Source organism: Cygnus atratus, chromosome 1 (genome assembly GCF_013377495.2).
Source record: "Cygnus atratus isolate AKBS03 ecotype Queensland, Australia chromosome 1, CAtr_DNAZoo_HiC_assembly, whole genome shotgun sequence".
Lineage (NCBI taxonomy): Eukaryota > Metazoa > Chordata > Aves > Anseriformes > Anatidae > Cygnus > Cygnus atratus.
The window spans coordinates 6155477-6182252 of NC_066362.1; the positions used below are offsets into that span (position 1 = coordinate 6155477).

The 26776-nt window shown below is 39.8% G+C and overlaps 1 protein-coding gene across 13 annotated transcripts in view; it reads left to right on the forward strand.

Annotated features, from left to right (window-relative positions):
• CELF2 (CUGBP Elav-like family member 2) overlaps positions 1-26776 on the forward strand; it is a 371782-nt gene that overhangs the window by 296668 nt on the left and 48338 nt on the right. For all 13 annotated transcript variants that reach the window (XM_050708247.1, XM_035549355.2, XM_035549356.2 and 10 more), the window contains 4 exons: positions 6689-6823; positions 17369-17448; positions 22320-22478; positions 23892-23955. In XM_050708247.1, coding sequence (XP_050564204.1) covers positions 6689-6823; positions 17369-17448; positions 22320-22478; positions 23892-23955 — 438 coding nt within the window. The remainder of the gene's footprint in view (positions 1-6688; positions 6824-17368; positions 17449-22319; positions 22479-23891; positions 23956-26776) is intronic.

The window sequence follows — 26776 nt, forward strand, 5'->3', positions numbered from 1 at the left end:
ACAGAAAAAAGACAGCAGCATGCGGGAGGTGGAGGCCTGTTTGGCATGTGTTTCCCATATGCTTCAGGCTATCCATCTGAGGAGGTATATTATTTGTGCCAATAGCAAAGTGTAAACTGTACCCCTTCAACCAGATTGGTAAGTTCAAAGGGGAAAAGAAAGAAGGCATGACAAGGAATCTTGGTTTTCATGATCCATGGTGTTTGAGCTTTTTAGGAATGCTTGAAACCCTTTGATTTCTGAGTAATGGGAGGATCCCACTACATTTTATAGGTGGTGGTGTTTCTCAAGTTTCAAAGAGGTTAAAGAAATTCTGTTCAGGATTTCCAAATAGCTTGTAGAAAGATATGTGGGAGAGGTTGAACACTCATTGCAGTTCTTCTGAGCTCGCACGCATTTGTGAAAGGCTGGAGAGACCTGTTCAGCTTTCGATGGCAGGAATCATAGAATCATAGAATGGCTTGGGTTGGAAGGGACCTTAAAGATCCCATAGACAAGGACACCACTCACTAGATCAGGTTGCTCAGGACCTCATCCAACCTGGCCTTGAACACCTCCAGGGATGGGGCATCCACAACCTCTCTGGGCAACCTGTTCCAGTGCCTCACCACCCTCTGAGTGAAGGGGATGTTGTCTCCTTCATCTTACAGAGGTTTTCAAAGAACAGTATTTTCTGTGTAATAAGATGCCTCCTCCCCATCCTAAGTCCCTTACTAAAAGATCTGAATGACCAACCAAGCCCAGCAGTGCTGGGATGGAATGCTCCTCATTCCTCATCACTGTTCCTGTCTTTATGCATCACTTTACAAACTTATACCTTAACACAAAAGGCCAAGCTCACCTCATGGGAACTGGGAGAAAATAATGGAAGAGCCAGCTCCTGGGCATGTTTGACTAAGTGCCTGGGCACTTATGTGATACTAGGACTTTATTAGCAACCTGAAGGTCTGTTTTCTTCTGGGTAGGAACTGGGTGGCTGATAGATCTATGTAATCATCTCCATTTCATCCCTGTGTACAGGGCTGAAGATGGAGAACAATAGCTCATGTGTCTGAGCCAACTCTTTGCTCGTGCAGATGAAGCAAAGCTTAATCAGTTTCACTGAGCTTTTAGCAGCTAGAGTTGATGGAGAAAGACTTGCCTTTAGGTCTAATTAATTTGTCTACCCTGGAGGATTCTGAAAAAGGCTTTTATTGTTGAGAAATGTACCACCCTGAAAGATTTTCAGATGATTAATTTTGTAGATTGCCCTGTTCTAGTCATCTGTTAGGTCTACTCTGACCACTTTTATGTTGCTTGGTAGCTATTTTAACCTATCTACAAAGTTTCAGTTAAGGAATACCTGCCAGAAAAGCATGGCTTCAAGACTTCAAAGACTCCACCATTGCTCGATTCATCGTTATCACTCACAAAACTTGGCTGCTTAAGGCTGTTTTTCAATTTTCAAAAAAGAAGGGGTACCTGCACTCTAATGCAGAAAATCACAAACACGTTTGGCTCTAAGATGTCAGTGGCCATTAAAGTGATGCAGTTAGCAAATACTTAAATGTTTCTTGGACCAGGATTTGCATACTGTCAATACTTTCAGGCACATATCCTGAGGACAGTATACTCTTAAATGGATCAAAGCTTCAACACTTCAGGGAAAATTACAAAATTCTCCATTAAAAAAAAAAGGGGGGCGGGGGGGAAGCAAGGGGTTATTTGTGTGATCCTATCATTTATTTTTATTTATTTGATTAGTGAAAACTTGAAGAAATAATTCTGAAATTCTATGTGGCACGACTTTGCCAATTTGGAGGGAGTAATTAAATGCCATATGTTAGCACTAACACATAGAAAAGTTGATAATTAATGCAGGCAGTTCCAGATCCAGGTGTGACTTTGACAGATTGTACGCAAGGGTTTTTCACAGCCTTACAAATAGGGATAAAAAGTCTGTTTTCCCCCCTTCCCTTCTGGATGAAAAAAAAATAATATATTACCATTTGTACATAATTAACTATTTCTTGATTTGCTCAAAAGAGAAGGCAACTTCTGGGTGGAAAGCACACTCTTTAACTGACTAGAGCCCTCAAAATATATAATAAAGGGAAATAACTGATTTTTCAGGACATAATTTTGGGGATTTAGGGTTAGAGAAAAGGAAAGTTTGTTGAGTCTTAGGGCAGATTTCCCATTATTGTTACAAGGTTTAATTCTTTTCTAGCACGCAGGAAATAATCCCTGCTTCTTTATTCTCCTGGGTTAGCACTACTGATCTAATACAGACTGCAAACTGAGAAATCGGGGTATGCTCATGCAAAATGCTCATTAATGAAGCAAAATGAGTAAAGCTGAAATATTTGGAGCCTTCAGGATGTTATTCTGCAAGTTGAATGTAGTGCTGTCAGAAGGCAGGTGGCTCTGGTTTGAAAGAAGCCCCCACCAGCAGAAGCAGACTTCACCTCTGCCAGCTTCTGATGGCTGACATAGCTCTCTTCAAGCATGATACCGAGGCACCCTTGCTACTCATCACAGAGATAGTCTTGATGGAGTTAAGAAAACTCATTTTTCTATAAAACAGATGTCTGCTGCTTGTCACACAAAGTTTCTACATTCAGGCAGAAGAATTCCACCTCAAATCCAACAGGTTCAGCACTGGATATGTCACACTAACTGCCTGGGCAGCAGAGCTGACCTGCATTTGTTACATGTTTGGATGGATTAGAAGTGAATCCCACAATTATTTGCTCAGGATGCTGTGCAGTTTCACACCTTCCTTCACATAGCTAAAAATTCAGGCCTTGTTCGGTGTGACCTTCTGCCTTCTTCTGCTCCATCAGTGCGGAGCACTCAGCCATCTCATCCTGCTCGTTATTTGCAGCCAGTGGTATCTCCTTCAGGTCACCAGAGTGGTGCAAAACAGCCAGAAGTTACAAATAGGCCTATGAACAGAGTCAGAAAGCAATGATATCAAATGCTTGCCAAAAATTTTGCATTTAGTTTCAGGATTTTGAATTATTGAAACCTAACCCTAGTGTGGGAGAGAGAATTGTCAAGCAGCAGTGAAACGGTTCTGAAATATGTGCACACGAATACCGTCCCCTGTGCCCTGCTGTCCTTCCCCCAGCTTTCTCCTTCCCCTGCTCTTATTGCCCAAAGCACTCGCAGCTTCCAGGCTTTCTCCAGTCCCTCAGAGCTCACTTATTCCTCTCATCCCTGAGGCTGGAGCTGAGGACATCTGCATGTTAGGGTTGGGAGTTAGCTGGAAGTTTACAGCCCCATCTATTATTGTCCAAAGCAGGGAGGAGGCTCCCATGAAACAAGCTGTCCTGTCTTGCCAGGAGAGGTGATTTTTTTGAGGAGCTGACCTCTTGGCACTGGTAACAGCCAATAGATAACATTTTAGCTGGGACTAGGACTGGAAACTTCAATTTTAGATGAGTATAGTTGGGGGACATGGCTTCAGAAACTGCTGTCCCTTCTGAAGCCAGCAGTGGGTAGCACCTTTCCAATCTCCACGCTTTGTTGGGTTGCATGGACTTAATGTTGAGATCCTCTTTTTACAGTTTGTGCACAGGCAAGGTAGCAGGCCTGGCTGATCGAACGGGGGGGTTGCTAACCTCTAAATACACTTGAGCCATACTTCTTGCAGTCCATTGTCTATTCGATTCTCGCACCACATCTGCAAGGCAGGGAAGTATTCCTTTTAGAAAGGAGAGAAGTGGCTGACCAAAAATGCAGAAACAAATCCTGTCAGCCAGCCTTAAGCAAGTAAAAAAGCATTCCTTTCTCTGCGTGAGAATACATAGTTTAAAACTATTTCAGCCTAATAATATCAGATGTTCCATCAGATGGAGTGAAAACATGTCATTCTGAGCCTGACAATAGTCCCTTTAAATGTTTTTTATGCTGGGCCCCTGGCCAAAACAGAATAGAAATTTTCTTAAGCTTCAATGCTGATCAGCACTGACTAATAGCACTGAATGCAGGGCACGTCATCATATCAATATGTTTTCTGTACTCTGAGCATTCTTTGTGAAATCCGCATTTTTAAGATGTACAGTACACGGGAGCTGGATGTCTAATTTACTATAAAATCACCCTCAAGCTGAAAACCTGCAAATCATCTTAGTTCAACTGCATATTTATAGGTTTACTAGCGAAACTGAAGGAGGCCGGTGGGGAGTTTGTCATCTGTTACTCTTTGGAAAATTAAAACAAAGACTTCCCATTTGCTTTGGACGGGTAGAAAAGCGGTGGGGGTTCCTTGGCACCCTGATGGCTTCTGTTTGCTTTGTAGGGCAGGGTGAGGATCCCTGCATCAGTGAAAGATCTCTTTTTTTTTTTTTTTGAATCTCTGAGTGAATTTCTTTGGTTTGAGTCATTGTCCTTGCACCTAAGCAAGACCTTCAGCTCCTTACTCTGGAACTGCATGGTAGGCACTTGTCCGACAAGGCCAGCAGCTATTTTTAAGAGAGAGCTGGATCTGGTCACTCTTTGGGTAGCCTAAAATCAGCTCACGTTTTAACTGCCTGGGTACTAGCTGACACACAGGCAGAAGTTAAGAGGTGGCACCTGGGCTTGCCCCAGCTTGACCTCGGTTTGCAGCATGAGAAATCTTTACAAGTGCCTGGCAGCCCAGCTGAGTCCCTTGGTCCCTTTCCTGTGCCCTGGCCATAGTGTTTGGCTGTTGTTGAGGGAGCAGGCAGGCCAGAGACCTTCCTTGAAGAGATTAGTCAAGGGAACGTAGGATTTTTAAGCAGCCAATTTACAGGTATCCTCTCACCAGCAAAGGTGAGTACCCATACTTTCTTCATGGCTGTGAGCAAGCCAGTTCAGTTTCACCATCCTTAAAATAATTATCTGCAGCACCAAAACCAATTGTGTGTTATGAATCAGGTATAAAGCTTCATTGAAAGGCATTTATTTATATATAAATCCCGACTTCGAGTCTCATCTGCAATCCCACTGTTCAGCAGCTGATCTCTGTATACCTGGCTCACCCCATGCATTCGTCGTTTGTTAACCTTTCCTGAAGGGTTAACCTGCCAGTGGAACCCCAATATAAAGTGTGAATGAAAATGTTGAGACTTGAGGAATCTGCCAAGAAAAACTTCTCCAGGGTGTTAAATTCACACCAATTTTCTTGCCAGCTTCTCGAGCAAGAAGCTGAGATTGTAGGGGCTGGTCTCTGGTTTGGATTCTGAAAAATGCCTGGTCTCGGTGCTTGCCTGTATAGAAGCTACAAATACTTTTTAAACTCTACAATTCTAAGAAAAAAATTACTTCAAATACCTCTCTTGTGATCAATAAACATGAACCTCTTCTTTTTATTGTTGAAATTATGAAATGCACTTAAAGTGTTGAAGTATAACACAAATAAAATCTTATGAAAATAGATGCAGTTTCTTATTCCTCAGCTGCAATTTTTTCCATTTGACAAACTTGTACTAATACAAGGAGAGTGGGTTGGACAGCAACAGAAGATTCTTTTTTTTTTTTTTTTTTGTAGGCCCAGAAATGAAAATACTTTGTTACAAAAATAATTTGCACAATAATAGAAATAAATAAGTGCACTGCAGCCTCTCTGGAGTAAAGCTTTCCTTCTCTCTTTGCATCCCTGCAAATTCTGACAGTCTACTCATTAACAGTGAATTGGATTTACATGCCATTTCAAGAGAAGAAGAAAGCACTGGTGTATATACTGTATAATAAGCGCTTAGATTTGGGGTTTAATATAGATGGGATGGTGTGTTAACGTTTTTAAGTCTTTCCAGAGAGCTTTAAGTTTGAGCCTGTTTTATTTTTGACACAAGTCCGCAGTTTTAGACCTGTAAATTTGAGTTTGATTAACAGGACTGCCTGAGTCCTGCTGCTGCAGTGTAGCTTTTGCTGATTTTGGCGACAATACAGGCAAAAATTCTATCAATAAGTCAGCTAAAGCACCTTTTTCATGTTCTGGTTGTGGGTTGTTTTTTGTTTTTTTTTTTCAAACTCAGCATCATTGCAAATCAAATGGTTTGGCTCTTGGAAAGCATTATGCAGCCCCCTTGTTAAAGTGCTACCCTAGAATATGCCTTGTGTCCCCTTGGAGGGGAGAGGACTGGATCACTCTGAAAAAGGCAGGAAGATTTAATGTCTTCTTTTTCCAGAGCAGTGGGTTACACGTCTGCCTTTTGAGTGCCATGCATTAAGTTGGTTGAAATTGAAAGCTAAGATAGGAGCCTCTCTCTCAAAACATTTCTCAGGAATATTTTTCATTAGCTCATATCATTACGTGCACAATCCCCTCTTCACCTTCACCCCGTCATGATTTCTTTCATACGTGAGGGAGGTGAGGGAATTTATCTGAATTAAAATCTATGCAAAGATATCTTTACTCTTTCTAACAGAGGATGCTTTTCTCTTAGAAGCTGTGGTGGGGGAGACATATGCAGAATGACTAAGGCAGCCAATTAATATGTTATATAAACAGCAACCACCACTAAAAAAAAAGCAGAGAGATAAAGAAAACTGAGAGATTTTGGCTGGGGGTGGGAGGGGGGGAAGGGAGGTTTTAAGTATAAAGTGTTTGCCTTAGGACTTGTCTTCAGTTACAGAGCCAGACTCACATGACTGGAGCTTGGTTTGATGTGGTAATGAAGCATTGATCACAGGAAAAAGATGAAATGGCCTTTGCTCATTCATTATTTTTATCTTCTAGCTGTGGAAGACAGAAAATTGTTCATAGGAATGGTTTCGAAGAAGTGTAATGAGAATGATATCAGGGTGATGTTTTCACCGTTCGGCCAGATAGAAGAATGCCGAATCCTTCGGGGACCTGATGGGCTGAGCAGAGGTGAGTGTGCAGTCTGTAAAGTCTCTTTCCTTAAGCACTAATTGGGAGCTATATGTCACAGTCAGGGTAGGCATAGTCGCTGTCTGCAGCTAGAGGTTACGCCGTAATACGTCCCACGTGATGAAGGTATCCGCATGAACTTTTCACAGTGACTGAAATTATCACCTTTTATTTCCAGTGTCAGAAAGGTCTTGGTGCCAACATATTAACTTGTGTTATCGCACTGTTTGTCAGCTGGAAAGGTTCCTTTGCACCCTGAGAACACACCCTCAGTTTTCTGCTCTCACAAAATCAAAGATCCTTCCCTGACCCCATTTCTGCTTTGTACCGTAAGGCCAAAAAAAAAAAAAAAAAGGACTGTAAATGACTGTTTGAAGACATACAGGGTCATAGGAACTGGCCCACTATCTCCTGAATTCCTGTGTTTTTTATAAACATATGCAAAACATAGGTTTGCTCTAACTCAGAAACAAAGAGGTTAGCTGGAATCTGAAAGCTTTACCCGGACCAAACTTTGTAAAAAGAGCTTCTTGAGCTTGTGCCTCTATCACAAACCGAAAACCAGGGGAGAGGTGCTAAGCGGCACCACCAAGAGCGGTCAAGCGGCTGACCTGAACTTTGAAAATGAAGTGCAGCACAGACTTCAATAGCTGGTGACCCTTTTTGAATGCAGAAGTGCCTTTTCAGGAAAGGCTCTCTGAAAACATATTGAAAAGAAAAATAAATGTATATTGATGACACAGACTGCATATTAACTCCATGGTACATGGACCTGAAATTATTCCTCAGACTGTGAACCTTCCCACAAACTCAGCGCCGGGTGGCACTGAGTAGAACAGGGCATCATGACAGCCCCATCTTTCAGTGGGAAAAGATTTTGGGGTGCTAGCTGCTGTCATGTAATGGCATGGGGAGCAAAGCAATTTTGAGTGTGGAGCTATGAAGAACATCACTTCTATTTCAATAGAAATAAATTTAAAAAAAAAACATAGCACAGTTTATGCATTTTATTACATTTTCAAAAGGCACAGAAAAAATAATTGTATCAATCTTACATATAGATATAGCTCTATTTATTTTTTTTTTACTTCTGGATCTATTTGTTTCCTGTAGGCTGTAGGATCCTCAGTGTTTTGTGCAACAATTTGTGCCTGGGGTTGAGAAACAGACGTTTTTGTTTTGTGTGCAGCCCAGCTCATTTTAAAAGCCTATACATTTCAGCAGGGGAAGTTGCATGTATTGCTATATATTTCATAGCACTGCTTGAAACATATACTCTACTACTTCTGAATAATAAGGGCTTGTTGAGAAGTTATTCTGACAATAAATAGGAAGCCCAAAGAAGATTATGCTCTTACATTTATGAATGCTTAGATTGCAATCCCAAAACTTTGGGGGCTGGCATACAGCAGTCCCTTCAGGCAAGTAGAGCATCAGGATCATGGTTTTTGCCTTGGGGAAGACCAGGGGAAAGGTCTGAGGTTGGTTCCTGCAGCTCAGTAATGACTGCTAACTGATGAGTCCAGCACTGTCATTATCTGCTAGACCCCACATTGAGGGAAAACAAATCTTTCTGATTTTTAGTGATTTCACTTTGTAAGCAGCACAGAGAAGGGGTGATGGAAGACACAAGTGGGAAAAGAGCTAACTAACTGCTGAAATGATAACAAGATCTGGGCATCAGATGTTTTGAGCCCCGAAAGAATTAATTGACTCTTTAGCACCATCCAGCAAAGAAATGGACCTCACCTGGGATCTGTAGAAACCCTACTGCATTATTACCTTTATTCAATAGTCATTGGGTATACTACAAGCATAGAAAAGCTAACTATGAATTCAAATAGGGTAAATAAGGGTGGTGGGGTAGTTTTGTTCCTCCATAAATAGCAATGTTAAAATCAGAAACTGGGATTTTGAAGCAATGTCGCTAATATATCAGGGAGAGCAGTGTCGTCTGCCAGCCAGCAAAGCCATAGAGTTAACGTGCTGCTCTCTCCTGCTGGAGGGTGAAGATCTTAGTCCAGGTAGGTCACACACCAGTAGTCTTAGCAGAGCTGTATCCTCCCTGCTACTCGGGTTTATTTCGGTCACCATCATGACTGATATTCTGTCATGCCCTCATGCATCATGGCTTGTTAAACTTGAATTGCTTTCTACACACCCATGTTCACACTTGAAAATGAATTCAGCTGTGGCAACCAGGTTTTCAGGCAGATGTTTATCAGCTTCACAAAATCACCACGCCATGAGAGAAGGCAAAGCGTTGGAAAAATGGTTGGTTTTGCAGAGCTGAAAAGAAAAGTGCTAAGGGAGATTTGCAGCAGGGGGAGCTCAGCTGAAAAAGCCCAGGGTGAAAAGCTGCTTCGCTAAAGCAAGAAGGAGAATTATAGAGTTAAATCTTAGTAATGAGTTCTGATATTTAATGAGTTTTAATTCATGTTACCGTTTCTCAAGATGCTAGTTCCCTTTGCCACAAATAATATTTGTTTTCCCAGCACCAGTTCAGATGTGCTTCCCTCCCGGACACAGAGGGGTGAATGAAAAATAGTCACTGTCTTAGGAAAACACTGTCCTCATGATGCCAGAGCCTTCGGGAGCTCACAGTGCTCACAGCAGTGAGATGGAAATATGGTCCAATAAACTCTGTTTGGCATCTCTTTCCAATTGCATAACGAATGTGCATCATGGTATCATGGAAGAAAAGAGCTTGAAAAATATATTCATTGGTATTTATGCCAACTTTCGAGCTTCATTGAAGGATTCAGGCAAATAATCCTTATTACCAGCAGATAGTTGCAAGGAATAGCTCCAGGTTACACTGCTCAGTAGAATAATTTTAGTTTGTGCTGCTACTTTTTGTTATTGTTGTTCTTTTCTCTCATAATGAAGAGTAAAAAGCTTTCAGCTGACTTTTCTGTCACGTCTACACTACAACAGCATCCATACTGCTAGCGTGGTAACAGTAAACCCATAGGGTTTTACTGTAGGGTTGTAGGGTACCACATGCTTCCAGTAGCAAGACAAAATCCCTTTCTGCAGCAGCAAGGGATATGTAACACTTGTGATGGGTGCAGTGTAAGTGTTAAGATAAAGAGAGAGGTTGAACTGGTTGTTCCTATTGTAGTTTCTAGCCAGGAGCTGACAGAACTTTATATTAAAGTCGCACCCCTTGCTGTCACTACTGATAATGTACCATCAGCATTTCCACTCCAAATTCCTATTGTCAGCTGTTTGAAACTCATCTGTAATACGAGACTAAAATGATGATACAAAGCTCCAGTGGTGGAGCGGTGTACTTTAAAGAAAGTGAGATTTTCTCCTTAACTCAAGTTTATAACTTGTTTTATTCTACCAGCTACAAGAAATAGGCAGCAACCAAAACACACTGCTTTCCAAAGACTCTGGGATAGTCCCTGTGAAATTAGTTGGCTGGCAGAGAGTAATTCCTAGCTGCGAAGAGTATTAAAAAAATAAAACTACCCTGTTGGCTGTAGAGATAAAGAAGCCAGGGACTGAACAGACATGGAGGCTGGCCTTCGCTTTAGCAGGGTTCACGGGACTATCTAAAGAAGCTTGCAGCTGCCTGTACTATATTCATTATTCAAAGAGAAGGATTCAGCCTGCAGGGTTGTTTAATCCAGCACTTTTTCTGAAGAGCTAAGTATGCTTTACAAAAATTCATGTTTGTGATATCATGTGCTAAGCTTCATTATCATGAAAAAGCAGAAGTGAACTGCCTCAGATGATTAAGATTTTAAATCACTTATTGTGAACGGCTTAAGGAAACTTTCAGACCTCCTGACTTCCAGCACATGTCTACATGACCACAGATGCCAACACAGACAGCCATCCAATGATAGCTGGACTGTGCAAAACTAGCCAGAAATAACCAAGTTTGATTTGTAGCTGGGCTACTAATGTGCTATATGTCTGTAGGTGAGTTGATTTTTTCATCATCTCTTATCCCCTTCCTTAAAACAAAGATAGCAATGCTCCTCTAGCTTTATAAGATGCTTTTTTTTAGACCAGTGGATCAATATCTCTGTATCACTCTAGGAATTATTACCATCCATAACAATAATAAAAAAAATCCTCTTATCCTTATCACAGGAACACCGCGCAACAAATTATTTGGCTGTATTGCTAAGTGCAGATTTATATAAGAGATACCAGAAACAACTCGACTGGGTTAATAGCGTGCTCTGAAGAAAACCTGCTAATAACATGTACAGACAATTGGATGTACCACGGAAATTGGGGAAAAGCTCCAAATATATATTCCTACACCTTCCAGGCTCCTAATTGTGTGTTGTGTTTTTTTAACAAAATATCACCAGACACATGGGACAAGTGCACATTTCTAGACACATTGGTTACAGGAATATTTTTTTCTTTGTTTGCTTTAAAAGCAGGTTAGAAATGGCATGGAGAGTTATACCATGGTCAGGCAATTTAATTTCATGAAAATCCATTCATGACTTTCAGATTTGGGGGTTTTCTTGATGAATGAGTAAGAGACAATTAGCATTTGCATCATAATTATTTGCAGTGTAGAGTAGGTGAGGATGTTTTATGCCTTTATGTCTGGTTGTTTTTCCTTATGGGTATTACTGCTCCTTTCTGAGCTCAAGTAGGGTGAAGTGCCACCATGGGAGCAGCCTGGATTAGGGGCCACCTTTTGACCTCTGCATTAATAAGTGATGAGAAACAAGCACAGGGGAAGTTCAGTGTTTTCTCTTGCTCTTCAGAAGCACCTTCATGCCTTATTTCTTTTACTGTAATATGGTAACTTTTTAATTTTCCCAGTCATTGTGGCACATTTAATTTTCTTCTTCCCCTGGTGAAACATTTCCAAAGGTTTGGAGCGAACACATCAAGTGACCAGTGTCTCAACTGGCCTATGGCCAGGCCAGCAACTCTATATCTCAGTTTCCATTTCTGCACCTTGTCAGCAATCCCTGCTCAGAGGGAGGCCTGAAATGAAATAATATACACGAGTTTTTATGCCAGCAGGAGGGTCATCGAGGCACCGTTAGAGAATGGGGTCTTCGGAACCCGTTTGGTTGCATAAATTCCAGTTACTGAAGTCTGTACTTTGCAGGGTGGTTAATGGACTGCCCAATTAGAAACACTGCGAGGAAACCATGAATTTATCTAGAATTTGTCATCTGGTCAACAGTCGAGAAAAGTCAGTAAAGCCAAAAGGATAAGGCACGTTCACGATGTGCCTGTTGTTGGCTTTATGTGCCTGACATGCATAAACTAAAGAGCTTTACTGTGACTTCTTCAACAGACTTGACCTTGGGCTGAGTTGTTGCACTTGTTCCCGGACCTGCCATTGTATATCTTCAGCACTAGTTAATGACCCAATGTCTGTACAGTAAACTATTGGATGTCTTCATTTGGAGCTGAAATGTGTGTGACCCACTAAGACATATTTTTGTGAGATCTTTTTTTTACTAGAAAGCTGTCTCCCAGGCTGGTCTTCCCTGCAGACTATGCTATAGTATCACAGTGTAGAAAAGGGAAAGTCTACTTTGCAATCTCAGCTAGAAATATTTTAGCACAGCTAGGACTTATTTTTATCACACTTAATTTCCATAGCTTTTTACTTGAGCCTTATCTTTTCCTTAAATAGAGACTTTCAGAGGATCCCAAATGCTTCTTGCAGGAGTATTTTTGCAGCTTTTCACTATTGTTTCTTCACAGAAAGTGAAGAAAAATCTCAATTACGGTGAACTGGGAAGCTGTAGCACAACCATTACACCACCAGCTGCGCAGCCTCCATGCATAATACTGCAATTGCTTGGATGCCTTGGAAAATCTCCTGAGCCGTCTTCTGTGTCGGAGGGGTTGCTGTATGGTTGTTGTGTTTTTTTTTGTTTTGTTTTGTTTTGTTTTGTTTTTAATTGATTACATCTGCCCTTCTTTCATCTCCAGAACTTTAAAGGCGTGTTTTTTAAACTCCCATTTTTAACTCTAGGCCTGATTCCAAAATGTCTAGGGGTTTTGCATCTCCCTTTGTCTTCAGTGAAGATCTGGGGGTTTTAAACCTCTGGTAGACAATGGTGGTTTTATCTGGGAGGTTTCTTGTGTAGATATGAAATCAGACCCCTTACCTTGAGGCTTCTATGGTTAAAAATGTTCTACTTCACTGGCAGCTCACTGGTATTGATGTTATGTTACTCTGTGCATGAACTGCCAACTGAACATTTCAAAACAGTGTATGAAAGCCTGAGATGAGAAGAACCGAGTGAAGCAGGAACTGAAATAGGGCAGCGCTGAGCATCTTTAAATATTTCAGATAATTCGAGCAGCGAGCCCTAGTTATGGGGTAGCATGGTTCAAGGAGGAAGCTTTTCTAACTTTGCAGCCTTTTCAAAATTCTCTTTCAGTTCTAGGGGGGAAAGAAGACCAACCTGTGAGTTTGGATGTTACGTTAGCTGAGATGGCAGATGCAATAACATGCTTCAAAATCTCTGTGCTGGAGCTGGGTGCCCTCCTTCAATTCTGCCTGTAGCAGGAAATTATTTGGTGAAATCTTTCCCTAGTCAACCTATCTCTTGTAGGGGGTGAGAAGACAGCCTTAGAGAAAGAACCAAAACTCTCAGCCTTCCTTTCTCCATCCCCTTTTGCTCATGTTAGTAATCCCTGACATTTTGAAACCAGAGGTGATAAATAATTGCAAGGTGACTTTTAGATTAGTCATATTTACAAAAGATTTATATATATCTATAGATAGATAGATAGATAGATAGATATAAAAGGAAGTAATTTCAATACATTAGCTATAGAAATATGCCTTCTCTGGGTTTTTGCTCCCAATCTGAGCTCCATTGCTCCAGTAACAGGGCAGTAATTAAAGTATCAGGACTTGGTATGGTAGAACAGAAACAGTTTGCTTGCAGCTGTTGGTGCAGAAGAGCTTGGCCCATGGCACTACAATTAATGCAGAGTTTCATATGATGAGGTGAGAGGCCATGGAAATCTTTCTTGTTTTCTTGAGCTACGAGGCATGAAATCTGATTAGTCTTGTCCTGTTATAATTGTGATTTACAATCCTAAAGCTACTGGCATGTTCCCAAAAGACCACCTATATCCATGAGATATAGAGTGGAGTATACTGAAAAGAGAGCATTTTCCCAACACGTCAGAAACCAGGATGAGTTCAGGATGGTTCAGGGCTGCCAGAACTCATCTAGCTTTAACAAGTAAAATCCAGTGTGCTCAGACACCGACTTTTGATGAAATTCTAAATGCCCAAGGAAAACATCCTCCTAAAGTGTATATGTTCCCCATATAGAAAATTAAAGGTGCTGCCGTCACCTGAGGCAGAGAATACAAGTATCTCAGAAGAACAACTTTTCTCAATACCTAACTTATACACGCAAGTCTGGCGATGAAGTGGACTGAATCCTGTTATCTAGGTTTAGCTTCTCTCCAGTGTGACATAAAAGGAAAGGATCCCAAGTTTCACACATAATAAAATATATAGGATCCCATGTTTCATACATAATAAAATACATGTGCATGCATAACATATACAAATACTGAGCATGTGTCCAAGTTTGATAGCTGAAAAAATTGCCTTTAAATATGAATGCATGTAGCTTTTAGTCTGGAAAGGTGGTTTAATTATCTAGCATCTAATTGGGGTGCTTGATGGTAACAACTGAAAGTCTAGGTTATCAGATAATTTAGAAATGAATTTGTCTAGTGAATTTTTACCATGATTATTTAGGCAAATTAGGTATTTGCTGTGCAAATGGGCAGTCCATCGGTGGGAAATGGCTTGCTGACCAGAGATAACAAGGGGACCTAACCTTGTAGCCTCTGGCTGGCAAACCTCAATTAAAATGCAGTCCTGTCTTCTCCATGGAATGCTGTTTCCAAATGCTCATATTCAAGCTGCATAACCTCATTCATCAAGCATTCCCCTTGCCCAGAGAACAAGTTTCTTTTAAATAGGTAGCTTGCTATACAGCACTTTGCAGAGATCTGCTACGGAAGTCTTTTCACTCCACAACAAAGGAAAATGGGATCCAAGCAAATGAATTTGGGCTGGGCAATGAGGAGGGAGGTTTTGCTGTAGCAAAGTCCCCAACAGCTGAGCTTTGTGGTTAGAAAGAGAAAAAGCTTAAGGGAGGGAAGAGTGAGTCTGCTTTATCTTGAGAGGAGTACAGCTTTATTTCTCTGCTGATTCACATTTCTTTTGAGACCTGCTAATTGCAACATCTCTCAGTAAGTTACTTACAGCGGTACTGCTGGGTAGAAATTGTGATAAATGCATAAACTGTGTCTTACTGATTTTTGTTGACATTTTACATGCTTCTTATGCATCCTAAACCTCCATTCAGTAATTGTCACTATGGTACACACTCCTGGATAATGAGAGCGAAAGAAGTGAATGAAGCAGTTTCTTGACCATTATGAACAATATTATTCAAGGCTCTATGGGGTTTCTTGCCTGCCCTCCAGTATATCTCTATTTGTGCTCATCCCCTTATGAATTATCAAGACAAGAAATGAAAATCCTTCGTGTTATTTCCTCTGTTAATGATAATAACAGAAATGTGTTTTTTTTTAAAAGAGATTACTTTGATGGTAAATTTGGGCCTCTTTAATTTTAGTGCACAGCAGCAACGTGGAAGCTAGCAGAGGTACTGTAGTTTATTTACCCTTCTACTGCACATTTGGTCAAGAATGCTGTACAGAAAGCTGTTCGTTACATTATTTTCTTTGACAGGACGTTGATGCTGAATAGCAGTAGTATAGCAACATGTAGTGTGTCTAAACAGCAGTAAGACATCATCAGTTCTTACGTTACCTGAGAAATATGTAATGAGTCATGACACTGCCATGAAGTTTGCATAAAAGGATCCTGACTTCTGATTTTATAATGGTGACCCATCAGCCAGAGGTTCATAAGCCAGCTTAGGTTTTCTTGTACCAAGGGCCTTTACATTAAAGAGAAAAAACTACCGCATGATGCAAAAATGCATTGACTTTATTTTCATGACTAGATGTAGTGCTTTTGGGTAATGATCAGGCATTGCTTTCTCTTACTGTTGTTTGATTAAAATGTGAATACAGTCTTGACTTGATAATCTCACCAGGTACACATGGAGCAAAAAGAAAAGGTATTTTATGCCTCTAATTGATTTGCATAAACCGAACAATCTGTTGCTTGTTGGATTGCAAAATGGTTTATTTTGCCCATTGGCCACAGGGGCAACAATATAATATTTTTGATGCCAGAATGTAGCTTTCATGCATTAGCTCTAAAATGACAATATGCTTTAGCCTCTCAGTGCTTAGATTTGCTTCATTTGGAAATCTTTTAAGTAGTAATAATAATAATGTTTTGAGGAAATTGAGTGGAACACTAAATTATTCTCTGAAACCTAAGTTCAAACTGTGCAAGGCTAAGGGAGCTGAAAATCAATGCACTTTTAAAGTCATTAGAGATCACAAGTGAAATAAGTCTGTTGCTTTAGCTGAGCTTTTAGTGTGCCATGGTATTATTACAAAATCAGCCTGAATCTGCATTAATTTCACAGTCTTTTTCTTTAAGATGCCCAAGGGTGCATGAAGAATAAAATGTAAATCTCAGAAGGCAGTGTTTTTATTAGTCAAAAGGGCAGTGAGTCATGCACTAAGAAAGTTGACCTGTACCATGCCTAGTATAGGTATGACTGACAACAGTAAAAGGGTGGAAAAATAGCCCAGGCATTCGCCTACTGGCTTTTCATTATGATTTAAAAGGCTATAAAGCGAGAAAAGTGATTTTTTAGTTATTCATGCACATAGCTTCAGAATTGTTCGAGTTGGTGGTAGCTTTCATAGATCAAGGAATTATACATGTACCTAGGACTCTGAGAAACAAAAAAATAGAGATTTTTATTTTAAATATGTTATTTTCTTAAATGTTGAGATTCCACCTACATTACTGAATTTTGTCTGAGTCTTTCCACACTTAGTTGCAGAGTATACAGTAGAGTTTTTCTCATCCCTATTTGTATGGTTGTTCTTGGCACATCACAGAAATATGTAAGTGACATTATGGACTCCTTTAAATTCTCAGTTCAGCTGCTGGTGATGCCAGTTCTTTATTCACTATCCAAAATTTACCTACACAAAAGCCATAGCAAGCAACTATTAATGCATGGCCTGAAGAGACTAAACTACGCAATCCAAACTCTGCATAAAAGCCTTACTTATTTCAAACCCTGTGGCTAAAGAACAAAACGAAAACAAAACAAAACAAAACAAAGAAGAACAAAGAAAAGAAAAAACAAATTAAAGAAAGAAAGAAACCCTTTCTCCTCACCCATCCCCACCTAATTTTTTTTCTTTCATCTATGGTCAGATTAGCAAGTCAGCACTGTCGATAAATAAACTAGAGAAGTTGTTTATTTTTATGTACTACTGAGAACAGTGTCGTCTTGTGGCCGTTCTCGTAGACTGTGTTGGTTTAACAAGCGTCCAACCCTTTTGTCTTGTTGTTTTTTGTCTTTCCTGCTCCCTGTCCCCTTGTTCCCACAGGCTGTGCGTTTGTCACATTTTCTACAAGGGCAATGGCACAGAATGCAATCAAAGCCATGCACCAGTCTCAGACCATGGAGGTACAGTACTGTATCATTTGCCCTTTCTTTGTTTTCTTTGTGCAAATGATTGCGAATGGTAAAGCCATGCTCTCCTGGACCAGATCAGACACATGACAATCACAGATTTAAACTTTTTACCAACTCACTCTGCCTCTCCTTGTCAGGCTTATTTTCCTTAATGACCTGGAAATGCACAATAAGGTTGCCGTGTGGTATCCAACCACGGCTCTTTATCCTGTTTTCAGTGGCATTCAGCAGAAAATAAAAATGCTGTGAATACCACTCCTCACTCATACTCAGAGTATATCTAATGAGTAAATTACCTTTAATATTAACACTCCCTTTCCTCCCCCCAAAAAAATTCCTAGTTTCCTTTAAATAGATTTTTAAGTGTTCTGGCTTGCGCTGCTCTGAGAAAAAGCTCAAGAGATTAATGTGGCCACGCTGAGTTACTAGTGCATGTGTTTTTCTGCAAATAGAATCTCTTTTTAAGTTAATATAATTTCTCCTTCATATAGCCAATAAAAATGCTAATGATGACAGAGCATACTGAAGCTTCCTGCAGAGCATCATCGTGGCTGGCCCCTCACAAGCAAGGGGCTCTGTCTCCTCCCACACTGCCTCTACGGCCTCGTATTTTATAATGATGAGCAACACGAAACTTTAAACCTGTTCACTTAATGTGAATATAGCTGCAGGCTAACGATCCGGTCATTGGAGTGGTGATCGAATGCCACAGCTTGTCTGGCAATCTCAAACTTCCGTCAGTCTGTGATTTTTGTCATGGTCTTTCAGAATTTTGCACAAAAAACCGCACAAGTATTAAGTCTTTACTTACTCTGGATCTTCTAGCTTATCATTGGAGAGTGCATGTTATACTGTATTATGTATACTGTATCTTCGTGTAGTGATGATTTTTCTCAGAGGTGGCATTGATGTTATGTGCACTTGTTTCTTTTTATTTATTTTTTCCACCAGGACCTTTCGATTTTTCTCAGTGACTTTTCTTTGCAATGCTCTAGTCTCCCACAGCATGCTGGGTGCTAAACAATCATTATTGCGTCATGTCGTTGAGCTGCTTTGTGTAACGAGCCAAGGGGGGAGAGCAGGGGTGGGAGGGTGGAGAGAGGAGGAGAAGGAAAAAAAAAAAAAAAAAAAAAAAAAAAAAAGAAGGCAGTGCATGAAAATGTCAGTAACTGTTTCCTGTATTCTACAAGTAATGATACTGGCATTGCAAAGCTATTGTCTTTCCAAACATCACGTTTGAATTTGGTTGAGCTTATTTTATAATCAATGCGGTTTTTTTTCAGTGCAATGCATTTTTAGACTCTAAACAGTTTTAGATGAGAATCTGCCAATGAGATAAGAATAATTGAAATTATCTTTACTAGAAAGCTGATGCTATACAATATATGCAGTCTGACATTATATTGTGAAAAAACTGCCACTTTGAGTCTTTGAAATAATACTCGTAGTAATTTGTCTGCCATGCACTGCTCCATTAATTCAGATCTATATATTTTGCTGGGTTTGATTCCAGGTAAAAAGAAAATGTTTTTTTGGTAATACTGTGTTTTACCTCTATTTTTCTATGTGTTTTAATGTATTTTTCTGTCTAGCAAAATGAATTTTACACAGCTCTGCCTCAGAAGATGTTAACATTAAAGAGATAATACATCCCAGACAAATTCTCCCATTCTTCCGTTAAATGCCGTACTCCAAGTGAGGCTGCATTTTGATATGATACTCCTGTTGACTTTAGTTCTGTAGAATAGTTACTCTTGAATCTCAACATCTTTAGAGTCATCGTCAATGAGATCCCCAAATTGGCAAGGCAAAACATTTATCACTTTGAACATCTGGGTCTTTGTGCCAGTTGAGCTCAGGCTGAGAGTCCCTTGTTGGAGAGAAGCAGTACACCCTCCGCCTCCATGGGTGATGGACTGAACAGAGTCTGTACCTACTGTCTTGCCACCACAAAGAAAAATATGAAGGCAACACGAGATGTTGAGAAGAAAATGGCACTAAATGGGGTGCAGATGCCAAGCCATTGAATAAGGAGGGGAGGTGCACATTGTGTATGTACTGGGACATTCTTCTCAAGATAGAAAATGCAAAAGCATAAAGCAGAAGTCATTCTTTAAGCAAAACAATTTTGCTTTCTTCTGCCAATACTCTCCTGGTAAAAGTTAACGTAGGTTACCTAGTCTTAAATCTTGACTCTCAGCCTGAAACAGTGGTCCCTGGACACATTTATTTCACATTTAATGAAAAAAAGAAGTGGGCTGGGGGGAGAATGTGTATTACACAATCACATCTCAACTCAATTACTGCAGAATTTTTTTTCTGACTTCATTATTTTCTGTTTCTTGGCATGCATCATTGACCAAGATGTATTTTCAAAGTGGTATAAGAAAGAACAACGGGGATGTTAATGTCCAGATGAACACATCTCCTAAAATAATGAATTCTTTTACTACTTTTTGCATCTGACTTTGTGACCTGGTTAAATCAACTGATTTTTAAAACATAATTGCTGCTCTGAGTTTCTGCTCTTCTATCTCATTTCTGTGGGTTTTGTTTGTTTGTTTAAGGCATTCAAATGCAGCACCAGTGGAAGACACTAATTTGTTATCATGGAGTAAATTTGATGCAACAATAACCCTTTTCTCATATAGAGCCACTTGCTACATATAATTTCAGTCTTCAAAGTGTTTGCTCTCTCAAAAATGATGAAGTGATGAAATATAGAGCAGACAGTGAAAAAATGAATTATAGATTCATAAATTGCAGAGATATTGTTTTTATACAATTTACTGACATTTAAGCATTCATAAATATGATGTCAGCTGTAGTGTTGACTTCTGAGCTGCTGAACTGAGAACTGAAATAGCCATAAAATATTTCTTCCTTTAAAATTCATTTCTATTTCTTTGGAAATAAATTTGATTCTCCTGTACACCTAGGTAGCAGTCAGTAAATTCCAGTTGTTTTTAGCCCAATGCTACCAAAGTTCATATTAAATACAGGACAGCTTGCTTCTTTATTAGCTAAACCAGAAAATTTTCTCTCACACCCTTCAACCTCCAGCTCCCTTTTTTATTATTTTTTTAAGGGCCTTGTTTTTAATATTAGTATAAAAATCACTGAAGAGAGGTAATTGTGTAACAAGATGACTGCTTCATAATCTTTATTTGATTGCTGGAGTGGTATGTATCTCCTTTCTTCCTCCCTGAAACACTGAAAGACAATTTTACGATGAAACACGCAGGGAAGGAGTTGGAGGTGGAATAATAAATCGCAAGTGATGATTTTCTAAGATAATTCTAAAGGAACAGTGTTGATGGGAGATCTTCATAAAAGAGATATTATTATTGTGGTTTATTTCATCATTTCATCTGTTGATTTTGAATGTTCTTATCATTTGTCCTGGTGTGAGGTTCTTCAAAGAAAAGGTACTCAGCTTCTCATTGTAGATAATAGAGGACAGAAACTTTTCTCAAGATGTTCACAGTGTTGTGAGAGCAGACAGAGTTAGGTTAAGTAAAACCCCGCACCCCATCCTACACTACACACTTTGGCTAAAATGCTGCTGTGTTTTTTGGACTTGAGTCATCTTTCACTCCTACCATTGTGTTCAGATTGAAGTTAGACAAGAAATTAGAATAACAAAGCAAGGTGGCGGAGGGAGGTTATTCATTGGCTCCTGTGTAGCTCGAAAACAGTGTGGAATGGATTGGCAGGTTCTGTGACTCACCAAATGCTTGAGTTAATTTGAAAAACTGAATCATTGCAGTTTGCTCCCTTGATTTGAGAAAAAAAAAAAAAAAAAAAAAAAAGACTTGAAAGGTTAAAGCGTGAAAACATTTGATAGCAGCGAAAAAAAGTAGCGGAGACATCATTCACATTCACATGTCTCATTCTCACAGCGACTTTGCCCAGGACTACCCAACCTGGAGTCCAAGGTTGGACATTTAGCTTCCCTCAGCAGTCCACCTAGTCCACAACCTCCTACTTCTTCTCAAGAGTCCCTCAGACATGGGTGAGGAGTAGACTGCAGACCAGGTCTCTGGTTCTTTCTTAAAACCTCCCTATTTCCTAAGGCATCTTGTAGCCCTCCCATATCATTAAACAAGAGGCTCATAGAAGCACTAGGAGAATCAGATAAAAAATAAAAGAATGGTGTCAATCAGGAATGGGCTGCTATCACCAGAACTAATCGCTTTTGGTCTGCATCCTGCCTTTTGTTCACATCTTAAGGGTGTTTGATACAAAGCGTGCCAGGGAGCAGACCACAGGTGGGTGAATTGTCCAAGCAGCATCGCCCTTTGTGCTCACGCGAGGTCCTTGATATGAAAAGGACCAGTGACCCGTTGATAATGGGCTCTGCAGTAAATCTGGACCTATTTACTTAGGGTACAGGAGCCAGCTGCACCGAGCACAACCGCACAGTCAGCCCATGGTGGCAGGGCAGCGTTGGCTGTGTGGTCCCTGGCAGCAGGGAGGTTGGACACCTCTCCCATTGGCGATGCCTTGAAAACAGACTGCAGATAAAGCATCATGTCCATCTCATCAGCTGTGAAGCTTAATTAAAGAGGACTGGTACACTCGCTGTCTCTGGCAGCAGTTTTCATAGCTGGAAGGAAAATAGAGCCTGAGGAAAGGTGCTTTTTTAAAAAGAACTAGGGAATCAATAATTCTCCATGGCCTCTTTTCCTACGAAGCTGAAAATCTTAGTCTTTGCAGTCCTACATATGCCAATCACAAAGAGAGGGCGAACGGTCAGGTCGTGCCATCGCTGGTGGCCCTAGGCGACATGGCTGAGCTCACGAGGCAGGGTTGACTCGGTGTGATTTAACTCCTCTGTTTCCCGATCTGTCTAACCACAGGGCTGCTCTTCGCCAATCGTGGTGAAGTTTGCTGACACCCAAAAGGACAAGGAGCAGCGGCGTTTGCAGCAGCAGTTGGCACAGCAGATGCAACAGCTCAATACTGCCACTTGGGGAAACCTCACAGGCCTTGGAGGACTCACACCACAATATCTAGCTGTAAGTTCATTTCAGAGGCGATGGCTATATAATGCTGTATTTATTTTAGAACCATGAAAACTAGCTATAGTAAACTCCCTTCAATAACGTGCTGTGTCCTCCAGGACATGTAGCATGTCTTCTAAAAAAAACTCTGCATGTTTATTGCATGGTCTAAAAATAAATAACAAGGAACAGAATTTGAATAAACATTTCAATGTGTCACTGCTGTCCAAGGCAAGCACTTAAAGTTTACTCAAGCTGCAAAATAAAATTTGATTCCATTAGTTTTATTGTTCTTTTGAATGTTAGATTCTGTTTTTTATAGCGGGGATAAAAATTAAGTTATTCTTTAGGGAAGGACAGATAGGCATCTGAACACTGTACAGTCTGTATTTATATGGTGCAGCTTCTAAACTCGGATGTTCTGGTTCAGTCCTCTAATTTTACATATTTTCATCTGGAAATTACTTTTACTTTAATGCATGGTCCCATCAATGCTAAACATGCGTGATTCATACTATCTTTTACAGAAAGCGAAGATGGCAGAGGAAAGCAATTTGTCTCTCATAAATTTAAAATGATATTTTCTTTGATCCGTACGTAAGATGAAAAACAAGTGCTAGCTGCTGCCCCTGTTGGAGAAATCTGAAATGCATGGCCATGTGTCTTAGGTCCTGGATTGCAAAGTCTCCCTTTGCAGCACAGCTGAGAGGGAGCCTCTGTTTTGGGAGGCTCTGCAGTTGCGTGCACTGGTTGAGAAGCTTTTTGATAATTTGGGGAGTTCCTGGCAATTCTGAGCTAGACGAATAGATGCATCCATATATGTACTGCATATGCATAAATACATAATTTGTATGCATACAATGCTTTGGTACAGTGATATAATGATAAACAGCAATTTACCTGGCAATTAAAAATATATATTAGTATTGAGGTAGGCTAATTAATACTGAGGTAGGCTAAATTGCTGTATACAAATACCAGTCTAATGAGTATCTGTGTGCTTGATTCATATAGATAATAAAGAAAAAAATTAATTCAAGAGGGTGGGGGAGAATGGACCGTGATTGACAGAGATGAGTTATAGTAACTACTAGACTACAGAGGGTTGTAATTAGTCACGCTATGTTGGTTTAAATAGATTTAACACCTGGTTGTTAAAAAGAATAAATTGATTAATTGTTTTAAAGCAGCAATGTTATTGAGTTTCCCTTGTGTCTGTGTGTTTCTTAATAGAGATTAGACATTAATATGGATTTACAGCGTTGACTCTAGGGATGTTCATTCCAACAGTAGACGGAAGCAAGAGACTATATAAATGTAAAGGAAACCATAAATACTCCAAATGTGAAATGATAGCTCATTTTAGTTTTATCTTCATTTGTTACATTAATGTCAGATAGATTGCTGTTTTGTGTTGTTAATTTGCAGCTTCTGCAGCAAGCAACTTCCTCCAGTAACTTGGGTGCCTTCAGCGGCATTCAGCAAATGGCCGGTAAGTTAAAAAGCATTTCATTTTGCTCCAGCTATGTTTTGTATTCTTAAGCTATTGAATTCTGTACCTCTAATAATCACATTGTCGGCTGGGGGGTTGTTGTGTATTAAATGTGGCAGATGTATTGGCAGGGGACAGCTCGCAGTTCAACGTCAATAGAAACACTTTCTCCCCTCTTTCAGAAACTGAAATTAAACCCGGTGCTCCCAGGTTGTGCAAACAGTTTGTCTTGCATTAGTCACCTGCCATTTGTCCAAAGTAACCAATTGTAAATTGCAGGAGAGCTCTTAGTCCCTGCAGCTGTATCCTTCCCTATGAAAAGTGTCAGTAAAGCAACAGCAGGATTACATTCTAATTTCCAGTGAGATTTCTGTGTCCGGAAAAATCAAATTAATGGCAGCCCTCAAACATTTTAATAATAGGTGGTGAGTAAAAATGTTCTGACCTTTTTAATGAAACCCAAGATTACAGGCCTACCTTTAGTATGAATTTTCAGGCTCCTTTTATAATCATGGAAAATTAACTGTGTGCCTTTTTGACTTTGGAACCCTAGTTGACAAAATTACACAACAGAAGCTTTTATGTAAAGGTATAATCTTTAGTCTGGGGGAAAAAGAAAGGAAGAAAGAAAAAAAAAGAAAGAAAGAAAAGGAAAAAAAAATCAAAGCGTGAGCATATTTGAAAGCCAGCTAGTTGGAGGGTTTCTTAGTAATGAGCTGTGTGCCAGTAGTAACTGATGTGTAGTGATTAGCAAAAGGTCACTCCCACTGTGTGACCTACCATGCTGATACCCTAACTTAACATGATGCTAGAGAAGGCAGCATGTGCAGTAAATCAGAGCACAGATGCACATTATGCCTGCCGCGAGAAACTGTTAAAAAGCCTTTTTTCTTGTTAGAGGAGGGAAAAAAAAGGAAACACAAAACCCCCAAATTGCTACATTAGTTTATTTTAATCGTGAACCCACTGAATCAATGGCATACAACATTGTGCTTGCTTCATCATCACAAAACAAAGACTAAAATATTCAGAAGTCTTTATGAACAGCATTTTCTCACTTATCTTCTAATCCTGATCTTTTGCTTCTCTGGTTTGGCTTTGAATGAATCCTGAAATACTTTAACAAGTATAGATATACCGCACAGTATAGCTATACCCCACAGGTATTCTTTGCTCAATCGTTATATTATGCCATTATTGCAGTGACATCAGAGACTAATGTGAACCTGCTGTCTGACAATATAAATTGGCCTACAGATGACAATATCTCTGAATTATTCTCTCTTCCTCAGACCTGCTGGCAGTGCTTGCTGGTTCTATTATGTTACACTTGCAATCTAGCATTTTTTCATCAAAAAAATGTATCTTAATATGATAAACAGAACAGAGCGGTTCAGTAACAGTTTTATACTTGGCAGTTTTGGAAGTGGCTTTGAGCTCAGAGATTGTGTTTAATGTTTTCATATTTGGTTAGGTCTGCAAAATGAAAGAATTGAGACACTGAGGAAAAATAATGTGATATATATCACATTATATGCACCTTAGAAGTTTTCTGTTGCCTGTTTCTCACTGTTAGTGTAGATTCAGCTTTGTCTCAAACTGTGTTGAAACTAAGAATTTTAGTCAAGTAATTTGAGGAGGGGCTCTCAATCCAGGATGGGATTTATTCTCTGAAAATCATATGGTCTTGAGAGTAATAAATCATCTTAAGAAATCATAGCAGCACATTGCTTTTACTTGAGTGATATAACTTCTTGACAAAATATTAGATTCCTAATGGGCTCATATAAGGGATAATTTATTGACTGACTGCCTCTCCTGGAAAATAAATATTTTTTTACCTTATATTCATGTTATCAAAACTGCTCTAAATTTACTCCGTTCTTTCGCCAAAACATGCCACTCTTCAACCTTAAAGTTGAAGGTCAAATTAGTGATACTAAATTTCTCTCCAAGGTAAAGCTGTACATGAAAGCACAAAAGACTAAGCACTATTTCATCATTAGGACCAAGAGTTCATGTCCTCTCCTCAGAAATCATAAATTATCCCAGACTTTATCTGCAGTACTGTTATGCTGTGCACCTTGTATTAAAGACTTGTATGTCACGTTTTACGAAAGGAGTAGAAAATGATCCTGTGTCTGCAGCAAGGTCTCACATTACCTGCAGAAGCCATCCCTGAATGTTTGTCCTTACAGTCCAGAAAGTAGCATAAAGGCCCAGAGTTTTTTAACTTAATCTGTATACATTTCATTTTATGAAATGAGTCCAGTATGTATTTTTCATATCGTATGTGGCTTGCGTATTAATAGAACATGTCAAGATGAAGACTAAAGTCTAGACGAAATCGAGTAAGATGCTTAAGAAGATCCATTATTACAGCTTGCACATTCTTTGAGCTAAAAAATATGTGTACAGTTAAATATTTGTACTTGTTCTTGTGCTGAATTTACTGGGGAGGGTTAGGCATTCCTCAACATAAGCAATGACAGCATCTGCATGCTTGGGTGACTCTGCATGCAAGAATTTATTCAAACATGTGCAGTGTGTTTGAGGGGTCAAACTTTTGTCTTTGAAGTCAGTGGGTATGCTTACCGCTGAATTCAGACACTAAAAGTTTGATCAGAAGCCATAGAAGCCATTGAGATTTCGTTCTTACTTACATGTCAGGGCCCTAGCCCATGCCAGGGCTCTAGCACCTCTTCAGTGAGTAAGTCCCAATGAAGTCACAGTTTGCTAAATTAGGATGTTTCATTCACTTGTCCAAAATTGGGGACCTCCAGATCTGTAAGTATTTATTTGTACTACTAGAGTTCATGGT